Here is a 20423-nt window from a genome sequence, read left to right as displayed (position 1 = left end):
CGAACCCGCGACCTTCGGATTACGAGTCGAACTCCTTAACCACCTGGTCATACCGGGTCTTCTAGGTGGTCACGCAATGTAATTTTTAGTTAAATTATCTTAGTAATTTAGTTTTCTAAGTCTGTTCATACAACTTAAAAAGTCCAGTAGTTGAAAAAAATACGAAAAGCTGAGAAACGTGATCAAATTTTAATTTTGAGGCGAAATTTGATATTTGAATATTTGGAAACAAAACATTGGATCGTTCGTATTTAGTAGGTTTCTCCTTTTGGCTAAGAAAACATTATACACACAGCTCATATTCCTAGCTTGTAAATGCAAACGCTGTTTCATCATAACAGGGTTCTACTGTCGTGTAACGTTTCTTCATTTGCAACTAATTTCATCATTTTAAAAATAAACAGTATTTAAACATATTAATAGCTATTTAAACATGTTAATAGCCATTACTTATTTTTATTAATATTTAAGAATCTTAAGTTTATAGATTACCGTCATTCTAACATAAGGTAAACCAATTTTGGCTGGAATGTATTAACATCATATACGATTATATTACATATACGATGTATTTTTATTTTAACAACTAACATTTTAAAGCATTTTTGTAGCTGATAGTCGGCTGAATCTGAAGTAAAGTACTTAATTTTTTTTTTTTTTTTTTTTACATTTAATTTACCTCATTAGAAAGAGATAGGAAGAAAACTATCATAACGTTTTTGATTTTAGTGGCTACATTTATAAAGTGCCAAATGGCTTATTCTTGGAAAATAAAATATAAAAAATATAACAATTGAATGAATCCAAGAATGTTTTAATTGCTACTCTTCACATGATTTTACTCCCTAAATGACAACGCAATTAAGAAGTTTGACGTCTACAAATCTTGTGAATTTTAGGCTAAGATAACGAAAAACAACGCTTGTGAAAAAGAAGTGTATGCATTCCTATTTTAAACATGCGTGTAACCACAACAATAGTCATTAGCAATAACCATTGTGTAATCTTCATAACAGTGGAAAGCCAGTTCCATCGTAGAAAGCTCGAATTCAAGTGCTTTCGAAGCATTTTTGGGGGTCAGCGTGTCTAATGATTCTTCTCCATTTAAATCTATCATTCACCACAATGGACCTACTTGTTCATTGTCCTATTTATTACAATCCTTCCACCTCTTTTTCGGTCTTCCTTTTCGCTGTTTTTTTTTTTCACCTTCCTCTGTATTTCTCATTTCTCCAAAATGTCCTGGTCCACCTTTTGTACATACCTGCCACATTATTCTTCATTCCTGCACCTGGCAATGAAAAGAATATGAAGGATTGTAACGTCAGAGATAAGATGATATTTTTTCAAGCCCTCGAAGGACTAGTCAAACATCAGCCACCAGGTATCCTATTGGCCTGGGATTGTCAGGATTAAGGAGGGCGTACTCCCGGTCTTGGGCTAAATAGCTCTGTCACCGTTAACAAATGTCCCTAACGGAGTAACTTCCAGGGCTGGTGACTGCACTCGTCGAAGTTTTGGCAACCACATATTCACGAGACTGGTAACTTTGGGCCAAAGTCATAGGAGAGTTAGTGCACCGGTTGTCATCCTTTCCGTGTGCCGAAGTATTATTTCCAAATATCTGATTAGAATCCATCAGTGTCGCACGATAACGGTTTTACTTATAAGCTTATAAGATTTTAAACAAAAGAATGCGTTACAACTTTCTGGTCCAACAATACAACAAAGTAAATGCATTTGTGAAATTTTGTTAATTTATTTTTTACTATTTAAGTATGTAATAATTATGAAGTGTAAAGGATTTACCGCTATATGTTTATTTTAACACCTATGCTTGTATAAGTATAGTTTTCTTTTTGCAGATGACATATATCATTGACTGGGTATTGCGCAAGCCCCTCCTGTTCTTGAAATTTGTAGAATAATCTTGAGAGTAAGAATCAACAATATTAATGAAACGTCGAGAAATTCGCGTGATTTGTATAAAAGCGGCTAGTCGAGAAACAGAATGAGATTATTATTGGTCAGCTACAATTGTGATTAACGCCTGTTAATCTGAAAACTATAGAATCTGATCAGGAAGTTTTATATATTTCGAGGCCTGGCATGGCCTAGCGCGTTAAGGCGTGCGCTTCGTAATCTGAGGGTCGCGGGTTCGCGCCCGCGTCGCGCTAAAACATGCTCGCCCTCCCAGCCGTGGGGGCGATATAATGTGACGGTCAATCCCACTATTCATTGGTAAAAGAGTAGCCCAAGAGTTGGCGGTGGGTGGTGATGACTAGCTGCCTTCCCTCTAGTCTTACACTGCTAAATTAGGGACGGCTAGCACAGATAGCCCTCGAGTAGCTTTGTGCGAAATTCCAAAAACAAACAAAAACAATTGTATATTTCGAATATTACAAACCGTTAAACTTCAGTGAATTACTTTGGACGTTATTATATCTAAGAGGACATTAAATATCTTCGCCAGACAAAAGCTAGCTAACTTAAACGTGGTGTAAAAATATCAACTGAGAATTAATTTGTTCGTCGTGGACCTTGATCGTGGACCGGATGTAAGACTCAGTATTGTCTGTAAGTTTGTAAAACTGTTGTATATAAATCATTATTTCCAATAACTAACTGTAATAACCGTTGTTATAAATTGTGTTGTCGTTTGTATATTAAAATACATTTGTGTTAAAAAAAGAAAACTGTGTGTATCGTTTTTGTTGGCAAATATCATAAACTTAATATATATTAACTTCTAAATTTAAATTCAAACTTTCAGTTATTTAAAATAGTACAATACGTAACGTACGTAACGTATTAAATCAGAGACTCGTTCGAAATAAATCATAATACCTAACAGAAGTTACTCGGAAGATTTTAATTAGTTCAACTTCTGATATTCATTTTTAGCTACTGTAAACTTTTAATTGTTTAATTCTGATATAAATCCCGGAAACCCTCTCAGATCCTTTTACTGAGTGTCGTGTGCTCTCGCATAGAACGTTTACCCCAAGAGGTTTCAAAATCGACATTATAAACAGCAGTTCTTGTCAATGTTACTGGGGCAGGGGCGCCGAACACAAAGTTCTCACAGGCCACAATTTTACTTAGGGCCATCTCTGACCTTTCTACAGGTAATTCAGTTGTAGTTTATTTTTCATATGCTAGACTTCGAGAATATATAGGTGTAATCAACTTTAACCTTTCTTCATCAAAGGCAGGTTTATTGAACGACATACCTCATGGCACAGAGATCAGTAACAGAAATGAGGACGAAGATGTTTATTATGCATGCCATGACCGACCAATAACTATATGTACAGGGGTGAACAAAAAAAGTGGCACCTCCATGAAAATGTTGTTAATTTATTGTACTTTTATTAGATAACAGAAAACGTGTAAAATTACGTATTTTTAGAATGCACTCTATGAGATCTGTTCAAATATGATCTTAAATCTTACATTTAACACTGTCTTTCATAAATACCCGAAGTTTCCATGATTTTAGTTACGAATTCTCATAAATGTGTTGTTTTTTTTTTTTTGAATTTCGCACAAAGCTACTCGAGGGCTATCTGTGCTAGCCGTCCCTAATTTAGCAGTGTAAGACTAGAGGAAAGGCAGCTAGTCATCACCACCCACCGTCAAATCTTGGGCTACTCTTTTACCAACGAAAAGTGGGATTGACCGTCACTGTATAACACCCCCACGGCTGGGAGGGCGAGCATGTTTGGCGCGACTCGGGCGCGAACCAGCGACCCTCAGATTACGAAGCGCACGCCTTTACGCGCTAGGCCATGCCAGGCCAAATGTGTTGTGCACTTGCTATGGTTTCTTAGATATTATTTTTCCAATTATCCTACAAAATGATCAAACAAGTTTCTCTTCTGTAGAGTCCTCAAAATATATTTAAGAAAAAAGAGTTTTTACGTTATGAAATGAAGAGATCAATCAAGCCAAAAATGTAACTAAAAGCATGCAGAGTTCAGTGTTAAAATTAGGATTTCAGATCGTATTTGAACATATTTCGTCAATCACGTTTTAGAAACATTTTGTTTTACATATTTCTTCTGTAATCTAATAAATTACATAACAAATTAACAACATTTTCACGGGGGGCACTTTTTTGTCAAACTTCTGTATGCATATATATATTAATAAAACTTACCGCCCTTAATATACTGGCGTAGATAGCCTCGTTGCTTTGCGCTATGAAACACCAAACCAACGTAATATACAGGTGGCATTGACCTTGAATTGGAATTTCGGTTTAGTAAAATGAATATGTGGTTGAAATTCGCATGTTATGATATTATCTATAGTCTCTATAGCCGAAACAAAGATCACCCAATTTCATATAATTTTGTGCTACGTCTATATAAATATATAATATACACTCACAACAGATATACCGTAGTAGAACTTTAGGTTAGACACCCTTGATCCAACATTTTTAATGCGTGCGTGTGTTTTCTTATAGCAAAGGCACATCGGGCAATCTGCTGTGTCCACCGAGAGGAATTGAACCACTGATTTTAGCGTTGTAAATCCGTAGACTTACCGCTGTATCAGCGAGGGACCATTTTTAATGCCTCGGTATGATAATTAACGTAAAACCACACGCTGTTGATTTACATTTTAAACGTCAGCTGGAGATGTTCTTTGATCATTATAGGCTCAAACATTTTTTTTTTAATTTTAGGGTTTCATACCCTTTTTACAACTATTTGTTAGTCATAGGATAGATAAAAAAACGGAACCTGTGATTATCCAACTTTTAAAGACGTGTGAAGCATTTTTTGCTATCTTAAGTAGGTATAATGTATTTACAAAAATTCTCTTCTTCTAAATCTTTCACTTTAAGATTAGAAATAGATAGTGCAGATTGTTATCGAAAAGCTTTGCGCGAATATCCGAAAACAAATAAATAACTATCTCATATTCATAAATTTAACAATTTTCAGACAACAAACTGCGTTATAGCTTTTTAGTCCAGCAATACAATTACGTAAACATACGTTTGAAATTTTTGTGACCTTATTTGCATGACGATTATTTAAGTTAGTTTAAAATATGTCTGTTGTAAGTTATATTTAGATGTATTATCTAAAGTTTAGTGCAGTTACTCTATTGTTAGTGACATTATTGTAATCTGGACACCGAAATATCATAAACACGTATTAATGTTTTGTTTTTTCTTATAAAAGACATCTATGACATATATGATTCCCAGTTTGCTTCCGAAGAAGAAAGGTCCATTTTTCGAAAGTGCTCGGGTTATAAGGTTTTATCAAGTTGTATCAAGACTTAATAAACCTGTGAGTTTTTCTAACATCATGGACATATACGACAGTGACTGTCTCATACAAGTTTGTACAAGTTTGACCCTGTGACTGTGCCTACTCTTGGGTTAATGCAGAAATTCAACTGATAAATTTGGGTCGTTATTAATTTGAGTGCTAATGATCTTAACGAAACATTTCATCATTTCTTTCGGTTTGTGTGAAGTCTGCTTAAAACAATTAAGAGAAGGATAACTGTGTAAGTAAACTAGTGGAATTCTTGTAAAGCAGTGGGCTGTAACTGTTCTATTATGTTTCTTGGTAATATTCTCTGTTAACACTTTTTAAAAACTATTCTAGTTTATGTTTTATTTATTTATTTCAGTCATGCTACAAATTCACCGAAGTGAAACACCAGGTGTTTCAAACAAGCTATTTTGATGAATCGAGACAAAATATAAAAACCATAATAATTTTAATTTGGTTCACAGATACATAAGTAAACCAATAAAAATGGATAGTAAAACCTGACGATATATTTATACATGTATCTTTCTAGGTGAAGTTTACCCAAGAATACGGCTTCAAATAATGCTCCATTCATCTAGTTGCACGAGGTAATACGTTGCTTCTAGTATTATGTCTGTATTTGAGTTAGATATGAGCTTCGGCATTGAGTGAAAGGCCTCGTCAGCGCTAGATATAACAGATATATAATGCGATTTATATACTTTTATGCGTTCATTTTACTTTCACTCAAAATTTGTTGGAATGCACACTTATAATTATGCACATACGAATTATACAAATTAAGACTGGTGTCCAAGATTGAAAATCTCTAATTTATTTCTCACAATATGCAATTTAAAACAAGTCTGTCCTAAATAACAGAATTAAAGAGATAATATTTAATACAGCAACCGTTAGAGCTAGAATTAGTTAACTATAGCTATCACAAGTGATATTACGTTTTACTAATTGACTTGGACGTCTTCGACTGTTACATCAAAATAAATACATATAGAAACCCAGGAATCTGTGACTGTTCTCTGAAACTGTTGCCCGGCATGCCCAGATGGCTAAGGCACTCCACTTGTAATCCAAGGGACGTGCATTCGGATCCCCGTCACACCAAACATGTTCGTCCTTTCAGCTGTGGGGGCGATATAATATGACGGTCAATACCATTATTCGCTAATAAAAGAGTACCTCAAGAGTTGGCGGTGGGTGGTGATGACTAGATGCCTTCCCTCTAGTCTTACACTGCTAAATTAGGGACAACTAGCGCAGATAGCCCTCGAGTAGCTTTGCACGAAATTCAAAACAAACCAAACCAAATCTATGAAACTCAATACATTAAACCATAGTTTCTAAATAATCACTGGCTTCTAAGAATTTAGTGCAGAATAATGCCAAAATTATAAATATCTCTTTTTCTTCGAGTCAAATTGGAATGAAACTCATGTAATAGCTATAGCATCGTCCATGAAAAAATTTGGAAAAAAGTTCAAATTTATATATTAATGTACACATGTGAACATTTGAACAAACATAGTGTGTATCAGTTGGTTGATCTCAATAAATATTGATGTTAGTATGGTTAGAAACACCAGTGAAATATAGGCATATTATCCCAAACTATGGATATTCAATGTGAATAGCTAAAGTTTACTTTGGCAAAAACTTTAATTAAAATGTAACGTGTTATATGAAAGAGATGTTTCTTACGTTAATAGCTACAATACAAGAATTGAAACGTTTTCAAAGCAAAGGAGAACAAAGATTTCATCATGTTTAATTATTTAGATAATGCAAACTTATAAACATGAAAGTTGTAAGCATAATCCAGTAGACTTGACATGATAAAGTGGAGTTAATGCTCTAGTGTTAAAGTATTAATGTTATAGTTATGAATTTTTGTTTCTTATAATCTTCACGATTCATTGAGAGTCATTAATGCTATACACACTATATATTAAGTTAACTCATGTTTTATTAGTTTCATATTTTCAAGAAAAATCGGAAGGTATAAAAACTAAACTTACTTAAAAAAGACACTATTTGTTGTGTTATTTGAAACAAGCATTGGTATTCACAATCTTGAAAGACAGTTTTAAAATTGCACTAAATTTTGTTTCTCTTGTATGATGAAAGCATATAATTTAGTTTTTTATGGTATTATCTTTTGAAAGTAGTAATTAAAAATATTTTCATTAAATATAGAGCAGCTTAATTAATATATCACAGTAATATTATTCTGTTTAGGATAAGAATAGAAAGGAAAATCACTTCTTAGTAGCGAGTTTAGTGTAAACGTATTACTTTTGTATTTTATAATAGTGTCATATTAAGTCGCTAGATGGCAGAAAGTAATGTTTTCATACAACAATTGTTTGGGACTTGCATAAACGTAACTGGCAAAACAATTTCAAAAAAATAAATTCTAATTAAATATTCGATGTATCACGCAGCTGAAAGTTTTTTAAAACTGACAGACTTGTGTACAAGCTATTAACATCTGAATTTGACTGCACCAGTCTTTTAATTATCAAACAATAAATTGTATAGCAATCTTCTTTCTCCCTCATCTTTAGTGGAGTTTAGGGTTTGTGTTATCAAACTGTTTTAGAAACAGTTTTTTTGGTCGTGGGTTAGTGGATTAGAAAAGAGAACAAGTGGCTTTGGTCAGATTTTATCTCAGTTGAGTTCGCATCACGTCAGGTTGTTAAGTTTGAGTACGAGTATAGTAAGTTTGTGATTTATTCTTCCCGTATTAAGGTTCTATCGCGTGGTGTTGGTGTTCATTTCGTGAATGTCTTTGAAGCTCAACTTAAAGCTAAAATTTATTTTGATTTCTTACGGTTTCGGTTTCGAAACAAACTGTCAAATTTCTATTGTAGTTATCGCGACTCTGGGCATTTGTTTAGTGATATGGTACAGGGTTATAAACTATGCAAAGATTTTGAATGATAATTTGTTTGATTTTTAATGACTTTCAGTTTATTTTAGTTCATCTTATTATTAATTTGTTTCATAATAATTTTAATTACTGTTTTCTTACTACCAATTTTCTTTATATGTATCTCAAGTAATTACCATAAAGTAATATTTCTTTATTATCCAGATACGTAGAGTCATTTTCATGAGATGTCTTGAATCACTGACGTAGTTTTATTTATACTCCCTCTATGAGGGTGGATTAATACAGAAAAAAATGCACTCACTTATTCTGGCATATTATAATCGATTGTGTGCATATATAGTAATTTGGAGTAAAGTTGGAAGGTGTGGGTTTTTGAAACATCCACTAACATTGGTCTAGCACTCTAGGATACATGTACGATCCTGGAAGAACTGTTCAAGTTTCACTGGCTTTTCATTTAATCCAAAATTAGATTATCTATAACTGCAATACATACAAGGCTCTATTACGTTTGTGATAGCGGTGTTTTGACATAAAAGAAATAATCAAAAGTTTGTTTATCTCTCAATAGATGAAGATGATATTAAACCATTATAAAAATATTTATTTAAAACACAAAAGAACTATATGTGTCCCAGAAAAGTATAGTTCCTCATCATGGAAGCACGTGTATACGAAATCTAATTATTGTACGCCATAAACAAATGAAAGCGTTTAGAATACCAATACATCCTGAATTTGCATGATTTATTTTAAGGCAGTTGTACTTCCACAAGTTGTAAATCGGTTTCAAATATATCGAGATGACAGCTAAACTCATTGTCCGCCACTTGTCAGCAAAAACAGGGTGTTGATTTAAATTGGTTGGATTAGTAAGAAATAGTGATACATTAAACAATATATTTTCTTATGCTCTACTTTTGTCTGGCTGGTTTCAATGGCTCTAGAAAAATGTACTGTTTGAAAACACACAAACAAAACTTTAAAACCATTTAAAACTCTTTTTAGTCATTGAATTTGTAGAAACAAGGTCGTATAATAACATTTCTAATGCATAATACGTAATGTAAAACCAATATATAGATATGTCTGCCCAGTTCGAACCAATAGCAAATCAAGACATTATGAATGAGGATTTTAAACAGCCTATGCATTGCCGTGGAAGCTGCTTGCTATACGCCATATCATTGGGCGTAAACACATTATGTTGTCATGGCAACATTTTGCTATATGTCATATCATTGGGTGTGTCTACAGGAAAATAATATGCGCTACAATAGTCTATGATAAAAGTGGCACAAACGTTGTAGCAATTACATCATGACATGACGTAGGACAGGTAGGTTACTATTAATACGTACCTATCAGTCCCGGTTATACAAGTTTAAAACCAACGTGATCGTAAAACCTCTCCTGTTCATTCATAGGTAAGTTCATATTTCATTATTAACACTTGATTATTAGTTATTTTCGTTTCATTTATCAATATAACATGAATCCACGTGTATGAGTTTGAAACTGATAGATTATACTGGGACTACATTTTATCTCGCCTTGATATGGGTGTCACGTAGTATCACGTTACCAGGTAAAACGTTAAATTGGTATCAGTCACTGACATTTTATTAATATTGTTTGAATGGGAAGGTCGTGTTGAGCAAATGTTTGATTTACAGGTAAACCAATGGAGTGTGAATTTTTTTATTTTCGTTATTAAAAAAATCACTGAAATCGTTAAAAGAAATAACAGTGTTTCCAATATCAACTGTCGCTACTCTATATTTACTTCCAGTTGATTCCTTTACATCATAAATACTCATTGTTGCAAGTCTTTCTCATTATTCATAATAGAATATCTAGCTTTCTATTATCTGAAGTTTAAAATGTTGATACATTTTAATCACTTATAATTTGTTTATACATCGTACTGGTGCCATCTTTACTTGACTTTAAGTAATAAAACATTATTTACAGAGCAAACATCTAAAGGAGCTAGTACAATAATTATTGAATTAAATCCACTAAGGATTTTGAGTTTAACATACTGCGATTTAGGTCAGCAACATGAAATCAAATATACATACCAGTGGAAAGGAGATGTTTGCAGATCAGTTCTTACTAATCTACTTAGTTAGGGCCATTAAACTGATTTTTAGCTTTACTTCATTTTGAACATGAAATAAATTTACACAAAATATTAATTATGGATTGTATTTACTCTAAATAACGAAATTGATGCCAGAGTGCCAGAGATGACTTGTACTTGATAATGTGTGTAATAATGATTTTGTTTCAACTCCAATCTAACTAAAAGAGAAGGTTTCCTTAAGTGCCTCAGTTTATTTACGCAGTAGTTTAAGCCATTGGTCTTGCAAGATTCATAGCTGTTAAAACTTTGGTGACGATTGGCATAGCAGACAAAACCTATAGTTTGAACAAAATAAACTCTGAAATAACCTCCAAATCAATAAAAAGAATCGTACCTTGTTAACCGTGTAAACGTAATTTATTTAGCAAAACTCACTCTTTAATTGCTTATATCCTGAAAAACACATCACATAATTCCCTAAAATTGTACCAGTTCTTGATTTCAATGACTTTGAAAGGCTTGTCTGCTTAGTCAGTTGCAAAAGTTTATTAAAATGGTTTTTGTTGGTTGTTTCTAATTTTAGTTTTCCAATGATTCCAATAATTGTACAGCCAGCCTCAAATTTCTTTTTAAGCTAAATTTAAAGCTTCAATTCCTCTCTCCTCCTTTTGTCACAAGCACTTAGAAACTATACAGTTATAAGATAGTCAAGAGACACATGTTCTCTATGCTTGAAGCTGCAAGATCTCATCTTGATGAATGGACAAAAGTATCTTGAGTACTTAGAATTCTCAGTTTAATATGTTTGAAATATCGATATCAATATAAGAAATCATTCATTTACTGAAAATGTTTGAGGAGGTATGCTTCACCTCTTATTAGTTGCCACAAGATATTAGAATGAGATATCAGTTACGATGACTAGAATCTGGTACACGAAGTAATATAATTAAATACAATATAAGACATTTGAAAGCTACATCATTATAACTCATGTAATCTTTGTTAAATATTCACTCACAAAAATATTATTAAGAAAAGATATGATTTTGTATTTTCTGTAACAGTAGGTAATAGTTCATTATAAATACAGCAACATGATGCAGCTTGGCAAAACTCATATTGCTTCACTTTATTCAGTTAATTTAAAACTGAATTTTCATTGAACTTGATTTCTAGTTCACCTTATGTTTTGGTGAGTTTTAACTCAGAATTAGTGTATCTTTCTACTCCACGCAAATTATCAAAGTAACAATATATATATATTCTATACATATCATATACAGAAATGAATCAATGATTCTAATACTGTAAAATTGATTAATTGCAAATAGGCAATCAAATCAGTACTATATAACAGTAATTAAATTAAAGAAATAAAAAATATTCATTCATAACGAGATTAAAAAACACAATGTTTTTATTATGTTTGTGCACATAGCTCCAAAACGCGTTGGGGATAACCCATCTATCAGACAGGACTCAAGCGCAGATGTCAAAATCATCAGAATGGAGAAACAGTTAGAATTAGAAGTCGACTGCTTGACCCCATAATGTATCAACTTCAACTCTCTTTCTCTGTCTGTAGCAAATTGTGGGAAGGCAATCACCCTTAACATTTAGATACACAAAACATCCTGTGTGTCTTCGGCTGGTGTATCAGTTACTGAAATTTATCACAAAACGACTCTATTTTCTTTAATCAAGCTTGTGATCTAGATTAACGAAGTTTAAATCATACTGAAGAATAATTACGATCCCTATCAAAATAACTACTTTTTTTTTTTACTCTTTATTAGAAGGTCCTGGTGTTTCCTAGTGGTTAACGTATTTGACTGAGGATCCGAGGAGTTCAAGTTAGAGATGGATTGCTGACAAATGTGCTCTGCAGTGTGAACTGGAGTTTTACCATAAGAATAGTAATCATCCCAACTATTAAATTAATAGTAATCACCTTGGGCGACGGGTTCTAGCAAATAGTTCCCTTACCTATGAGACAGTTTAAATTAGCGGAGTCTATTTCTTTGACACTGTTAATTTATCCTTCTACAATTAATTTAAAATATGTCCGTAGTTATATTCAGACAATTGCTCTAAAGTTGTTCTGAACATTGTTAATGATATCTCTATAATTCGGATGAAAAATATCATAGACGTGCATTTATTGTTTTTTACACATATAGGTTATTTATATACGACAATGGCTATCTCACACAAGCTTGTACAAATTTGACCCTGTGTCTGTGTGTGCTATCTGGGACAACACAAGCCTGTCTCAAGGGGATGACACAGACACTTATACAAATTGGTATGAGTTGCCAATTCTTTCCTTTGTGTGTGTTACTTGGGTTAGTCGGTGACGTAAGTAACAGAAAGGTCGTGAAATACCTAAATAGTACTCTTGGTATGACTTGAAAAACAATAAATTATTATTTTTTCTTCTATTCCTGAACTGTGTGAATGTTTTGAAACCCTCTGTCTTTGTCCCATCAATTAGTATGAGGAAGACTTCGACCAATAACTAAAGTCATGAGCAAATTGTGAATAAAATTTCATTTGCTGACTTGTATTATTTGTTGTTTTTTATCTGCATTCATTTAAATACTATGTATAAAATTCCCAGAAGTTGTTGTAGAACCTGTATTGGAAATACCGTAGTTACTTGTTAAGTCAGTGTACTGATTATCACACTTGAACCTTGAGCCTCACAGGTCTTTGTCTGGTCGTTTAGCTCATTGCATGCATAAAATACCATGTGAGTAAAAAACAAATTTGGTTAAAATTAGAAATAAATACATTAAGCTACCAAGATAATGTGTAAACTTCATGTGAAAACTTGTAAATGTATTAGTGACGTACAATGAAAAATATAGGAAATATCTCTCAAAGGATTTTTTAATATGTAAGACTCAGCATGAGCTTTTCAAAGTTGTAAATAAATACGTCATATTCTGTTTACCTATTATATACAATGTCGATAAGTTAATTAGATTATCACTGAAATATTAGATGTATAGTATTAATAACGCATAACTTATCATCACCTCTAAGCTATTTTTTGAGACTTGGAGGTTAAAAGCTCTCGAATATCAATTTTTGGTTGTGAGTTCGAATCCTACCACCGAATAGGCTCCCCTTTTTATTTAGAGGGCGTTATAACGTGATATTAAATCCCACTATTCGTTGGTAAAGAGTAACGCAAGAGATGATCTTCCTTCTGATCTATCACTTCCAAATTAGGGACTGCGTATGTAAACAACCCTTTATGCGAAACTGAACGAATAAAAAATTGCTTCGAGTTCGTTCTTTTATATTCTTTACATGAAAATAATAAACTCGAATTGTTTGTTTGTTTGTTTGTTTTTGAATTTCGCACAAAGCTACTCGAGGGCTATCTGTGCTAGCCGTCCCTAATTTAGCAGTGTAAGACTAGATTGAAGGCAGCTAGTCATCACCACCCACCGCCAACTCTTGGGCTACTCTTTTACCAACGAATAGTGGGATTGACCGTCACATTATAACGCCCCCACGGCTGGAAGGGCGAGCATGTTTGGCGCGACTCGGGCGCGAACCCGCGACCCTCAGATTACGAAGCGCACGCCTTAACGCGCTAGGCCATGCCAGGCCAATAAACTCGAAAAACAATTGTTGTTTCTCAAAAAGTATTTTGCAAGGTATTACATTATTACGAAATCATCTTTGAGAAGGATTTCTTCATTCGACTCGTAATCCAAGGGTCACAGGTTCGAATCCCCGTCACATCAAACATACTCGCCCTTTTAGCCGTGGGGGCGTTATAATATGACGGTCAATCCCACTATTCGTTGGTAAAAGAGTATCCCAAGAGTTAGCGGAGGGTGGTGATGACTAGCTGCCTTTCTTATGGTCTTACACGGCTAAATTAGAGACGGCTAGCGCAGATAGTCCTCGAGTAGCTTTGCAAGAAATCCAAAACAAACCAAACCACAGAGAGAAAAATAATAATAAAAAAAAGCTTGTCCTCCAAACGGTACTGATCGCAATTCTCATTCTCTTACCCATCGTCCTCTTGGAAGTGAAAACAAAAGTGCGTACAAAGTTACCAATACTCCATAACTCCTAAAAATCACAATTAAGTGCCCACTACGGAACTAAATCAATGTAATAAGATGCACCACAAAATTCTGGTAATTAGCAGATACTTTTATATTGTAACACATCCTGCTTTTCAGTCCTCAAATTCAAAATGTACAAATATTGAAAAAGGTGAAAATCACCTTGAAGAAAAGTTGCAAAACGACAGAAAAATTTGTAACAAATAAAACTGTCGATAGAATTATTAGACACAAACTAATGAAATGGCTGAAAAGAGTTTGTAAGTATAATTAGTATTTATAACATAATTCGTGAGCGTAATAAATTCTACATACACTGTCACAGGTAATTATCCATGTAAAGTTACGTGTACAGCATGTAGGTAAAAATAAAAATATGTCATTTCATTTAGTTACTTATTCCAATAAAACATTTATGAACCGCCTAATGTCAGCACAAATGATCTGTTTGTTTTTGTTTTAAATTTTCACGCAAAGCTACTCAAGGACTATCTGCGCTAGCCGTTCCTACTTTAGCAGTGTACGACTAGAGGGAAGGCAGCTAGTCATCACCACCCACCGCCAACTCTTAGGCTACACTTTTACCAACGAATAGTAGGATTGACCGTCACATTATGACGCCCCCAAGGCTGAAAGGGCGAGCATGTTTGGTGCGACCGGGATTCGAACCCGCGACCCTCGTATTACAAGTCGAACTCCTTACCTCACCTGGCCATGCCGGGTCTCAGTGCAAATGAATAATATCATATTTTCATATGTTAAAATAAACTGTTTCCAGGTTTCTAAGCTGTCATTACCGATCTGAGAATATAATATTCGAAGTATTAAAAGTTTCATTTGTTTGTCGTTAAGAAACAATACACAAGATCCTATCTGTGGTCTGCCCACCACAGGTATTGAAACCCGTTTCGAGATACACAAGATCCTATCTGTGGTCTGTCCACCACAGGTATTGAAACCCGTTTCGAGATACACAAGATCCTATCTGTGGTCTGTCCACCACAGGTATTGAAACCCGTTTCGAGATACACAAGATCCTATCTGTGGTCTGCCCACCACAAGTATTGAAACCCGTTTCGAGATACACAAGATCCTATCTGTGGTCTGTCCACCACAGGTATTGAAACCCGTTTCGAGCGGTGTAAGTCTGCAGACGTGCCGCTGTTGCTACTAAAGTGTGTGTGTGTGTGTGAAAGTACTTACTTTCTTGTATCATTCTTCGTATTTCGCAGAATAAAAATGAGCTTTACAGTTGTTTTTCATTAAGCAGTTTTAGTTTGTATTTTACTAAGCTACACAATGACTACTGGAAATATCGAAATCCAATTTTTAGCGTTATAAGCCTTCAGGTTTCCCGATGGGTTAGCAGTAAATTTCCAGACTTACAATGCTAAAATAAGATGTTTAGCGGACAGTGCTCGTATAGTTCATTGCGGAAACACCAAAACAAGCCCTTAGGCATGAAGCTGGGCTACAGGGGAGCATCTAAAAAGAGATACATGCACATATAAAAATATATCAACAGTTAAATAAATAAAGTATTTATAAAAAGGTAAAGAAAAGTAATTCCAACATATTTCAAATCAAAGAGAGACAGATAGTTATAGAGAAAAACAAAGATAAGTAAGAAAGTGGGGAAAATATGGATAATTCAATATATATATATATATATAAATAAATAGATCAATAAATAAGAAGAAATAACAAGAATAAGAACGCAAAAGATTGAGAAATATAAATAAATAATAATATAGAGCAATAGCTAAATATGTACAGAAATAAATAAAACAATACAGGAAAAGAGAGAACTTGAATTTCAGATATCAACAGACAAAAAAACTAGATATGAAGTAAGCCATAATCTGAGGGTCGCAGGTTCGAATTCCCATTACACCACACATGCTCTCCTCTTCAGCTGTGGGAGCGTTATAATGTTACGGTTAATCCCACTATTCGTTGGTAAAAGAGTAGTTCAAGAGTTAGCGGTGGGTGGTGATGACTAGCTGCCTTCCCTCTAGTTTTACACAGCTTAATTAGGGATGGCTAGCGCAGATAGCCCTTGTGTAGCTTTGCGCGAAATTAAAAAAAAAAAATCTTTGCGCGAAATTCAAAAACAAAGAAACAAAATGAAGTAAATCCATTATAATTTCAGAATTATTTTTGCCGAGCTAGTTACTCTTGATTCACGCATTTTTCATCTTTAAATATATATTCTACACTTAAACAATAGTTGATTAGTAGATAAAATTGAGGTCATGTGTATTACATTGAAGGGGGTGTGCACAAAGAATGGAATGTACTGCGTTAAAGTTACACAAAACTGTGTTACTGTACCATTCTCTTTATTTTAAGAATTCCTTAGCTCTGAATCTATGTTGTTATCCAGTAATATCCCAAAATAGACCTGCAAGTCTATAAAAGGTGGGGCAAGTTGTTTTTTTTAACAGATAACTGAGTAAACAAAAAATAACCTGCCCATTATGATTATTCCTTTCTGAGGAAATACGAAAATAATGACAAATAATTGATACCTATGTGGATTGAGAAGAGAGTTTTCATGCTAACTATGTAAGATAAACATACAATTAACGACTCGAAAGCCTTGCCAACTAAAGCATACATGCAGAGCGATTGAAGTGCATCAGTTCCCATTTATGACCTAAGAATATAGATAGACAAGACAATACCACTTAACAGGTTACTAAACCGAACAGCATGTTCAGTTGTAGCCGCATTCCACCATGAGAACAATCCACAAATAAGGTGAGAAGAAGAAATAACCTAATGACGTAAATATGGGTTATTATTGGTTAGCAGAGACGTCACAGTTAACCTTCTGAAAATTGTTCGACAAAAACTAAACATGATACAAATAAATGAACTACATTGATATTAATGATTATACGTGAATTCTTTTCGCTTGTTTTGTCTCATCGTTGTGTGATTATTTTACCCTCAGGTACCCATTTTGTTTTATCAATACATTTCACCTTAATTTATTTCTGAAAACTTTTTGTTAACAAAAACCGATCTAAAACACTGCATTTAAAAGTTGAGACATCTTTGTTATAACGTAACGTAATTACTAATTACCATGACGTTTGATTTTGAAACGCCTACTGCAACCGAATTGGACAAAATGTTTGAAAACTGACTCATCGCGACCATCCTGTGGTTCAGCTTTAAGACTGAAGACTTATAACACTAAAAATTTTGGCTTGATCCCTGCCATGGACACGGCGCAGATAGATAGCCCAGTAATACAAATATGCAGTTTTGCTTTTAATCAAAACAAACACGTATATTAACAAATGCAAAATTTGTAACGCCAAAGGTTTAAAGTCGCCCTTCAGCAATTTTGCACAGAAACATTCAGACACTTAAAATATAGGTCAAGTGTTATAGAGTTTAATGCTCTTTAGCCGTAAATATTATAACTTCTCATTAAAGCAAGAATAGAACTAAACCAATTTCGGTCAGGAATGAAGACACCGTAACGAACGTAATTTGTTTATTTTATAAAAGAAATAAGACAATGTCAAGAACATATCGAAAATGAAGAACAATATTTTAATCTTACTAAAACAAGGTGGATAATCTGAAGATAATATTTAATACATATAGCCTAACGATCTGAAAAGTACGTTCAATACAGCAGCAGCAAACAGAAACTTAGTCGCTGGTTATTGTTTTTGTGGTGACTAATATTTCTAGTTATCGATTTGTAACTACTCCTTTTCATTCATAATATTTTCAAAACTAAAAAAAAGGAAATATAAAACCAGCTTGGTAAACTGTTTTTTGTTTTCTGAAGTACTGTTAGTTTGTCGGTTTAAAACAATGACCTATATGCGTCTTGACCATCAGGGTGATTGGATTCCCGGACTTTAGCATTTTAAGATCGTAAACATAATTCTATCTCTCTGTGGATATTTCTGAAATAACAAAACAAGACAGTAGAAAATATAAAAAACGTTAAAGACTCACTATTTTATATTTTTAGTTGAATTTTTGTATTTAAACGTTTTATCGACAGGTATGTTTCTCGATAAACATTAATATGTGTTTTTTCTTGTATAATTTCTCATTAAAGTAAAATATTGTGGTTGTTCAGGTAGAATTCTGTGGCCATACGAGTGCTCGTTTTATACATGTGACAGTGGAATCTTGTATTATATGTGTAAAGTATATATATACAAATGAATGCTTGGTTTAACAAATAACGGTACCCATACAAGTCTAATTCTTACTTATACAAGCAATAGTATGCATACAAGGTACATCATGGTTTGTACATGCTACGGTATCCATACAACTGAAATTATGGTCTATACAATTAACAGTATCCATAAAAGTGAAATTATGGTTTATTCACCAGCAGCATTCAATTGTAATTTATACGTCTAAAAGTATCTATACAACTGAAATCCCGGTTTACACAGACAATAATATCCATACAAGCCAAATTATGTATAAACTATTGTGACAATACAAGTATAATAACGTAACTATAAGTGTAAAATCCACGGTTATCCCATTAAACATTTTAATTGTATAATAGAAATCCTATTAAAATTTTGTTTGTATAATACCAAAATTCTAGGCCAAACACATAAGATCCCACAGTTAACATTTAAACTCACATAGTTAAACAAATAAGTTCTTCTGTCCACAGAAGTGAAATTCTATACCCATGCATGTTAAAACCCTGTATTTATAAAATATATGTTTGAGCCTACACAGTAATGTGTTCATTAAAGCTCGTAAAATTGTGTAACACTATTTCAGAAACACGTAATCTAAGTAAAAGCTATACTATTATATTAAATGTTTTAACACATAGATATATTAATTTTCTGACGGAACAAATAAAATCTGAGACCAAGGGTAATTGGAACTCCGTGTTATGTGATAATGACACAAATACTCAGAAAATTCAATTGGAAACGAATAACGCATGCGCAAACTTCTAAACTACTGCTAGAGATAAATGAATTTCAAAGAATGAGTTTCCGGGTAATGAAATTTCACACCAGCAAATGACTATTTGCAAACAATTTACTTTTATAAATTTCGCTATTAAAAAAAAGGTTAATTTTTAGAGGCACAGATTCTTTTTAATTTACAAGAATTTTGGTTAGGTTAACTTTAAAGCTGCTATGTTTTGTTAACAATTTCGTTGCATTTGAAATTTTTACGAGACATTACTGATAAATAAATAAATATGTGTGTAATATATAAGTTTATGTAGTGCACATTGCAATAAACAATTTTTCTTTTACAATGCGTTTATATACAAGTAGATTATTTTATTGGAGGTGAACACATAACATAAGGCTGAGAGTTACCACATTCAAATTTCGATAACATTACGTAAGGTACTGTTATTTATAAAATATTTTTAAGCAATAAATATCAGTGTATGTTTTTAAGTTCATAATATAATGAAACGAATAACATCAGGTTATGCTGAACAAAAAGCAACTTACAGTAACAAATTGCCTCTTACAAACATCATCTCCAAAAGTCTTGTTCTTTTTAAAAATTCAACTGTCTTCCCTCAAGGTCTTAACCTAACCAAGTGCAACTGTTCACACGCTCCGATGGACTGACTGTTTGTTGTGCTTCTCTCAGATCTAAAGTTCTACTTTGGTGCTCTCTTAACTCAATGAGTACACCCTCTCTCCCTCTCATCTTACGAATCAGGAGGAGGGAATTTATCACAACCTGTTAAAACGCACGCACAACTAGCTCAAGAATGACCCAACTTTTCATTCGTTCGTCGCTTGCTCAAACCCATTTCTATTTAGGTTGCTTTACCGTTCAGTTTACTGAACGTTTTTGAGAGATAGGAAAAGAGTGGGAACGCTAATGGTTTCAAATTCTGTAAACAGAAACCGTTGCGAGCGGTAATAATATAGTATTTCAATACTAGGTCATGAAACCATATAATTAGCTTTCGTCGCTCATCTTTCCGTTGTTTTTCTGTGGAGAAATAAGACAAGGACAGAGGAAGGACGTTGCGGATACAAGAACGTATC

The 20423-nt window shown here is 33.5% G+C and overlaps 1 protein-coding gene across 2 annotated transcripts in view; it reads right to left on the bottom strand.

Annotated features, from left to right (window-relative positions):
• Positions 1-20423, bottom strand: part of LOC143224257 (peroxidase-like) — a 63472-nt gene that overhangs the window by 22358 nt on the left and 20691 nt on the right. Inside the window, exon 1 of one of the 2 annotated variants that reach the window (XM_076452669.1) lies at positions 19872-20103. The exons of the other annotated variant lie outside the window; for it this stretch is intronic. Within the exon in view, the coding sequence (XP_076308784.1) occupies positions 19872-19900 (29 nt within the window). The 5' untranslated portion in view covers positions 19901-20103. Of the gene's footprint in view, positions 1-19871; positions 20104-20423 lie in introns of those variants that run through there. 2 annotated transcript variants of the gene reach the window in all.

The sequence above is a fragment of the Tachypleus tridentatus genome, chromosome 8, assembly GCF_004210375.1.
Source record: "Tachypleus tridentatus isolate NWPU-2018 chromosome 8, ASM421037v1, whole genome shotgun sequence".
Lineage (NCBI taxonomy): Eukaryota > Metazoa > Arthropoda > Merostomata > Xiphosura > Limulidae > Tachypleus > Tachypleus tridentatus.
The sequence above is the reverse complement of the archived record's forward strand: the minus strand, read 5'-3'. Positions and strand labels throughout refer to the sequence as shown.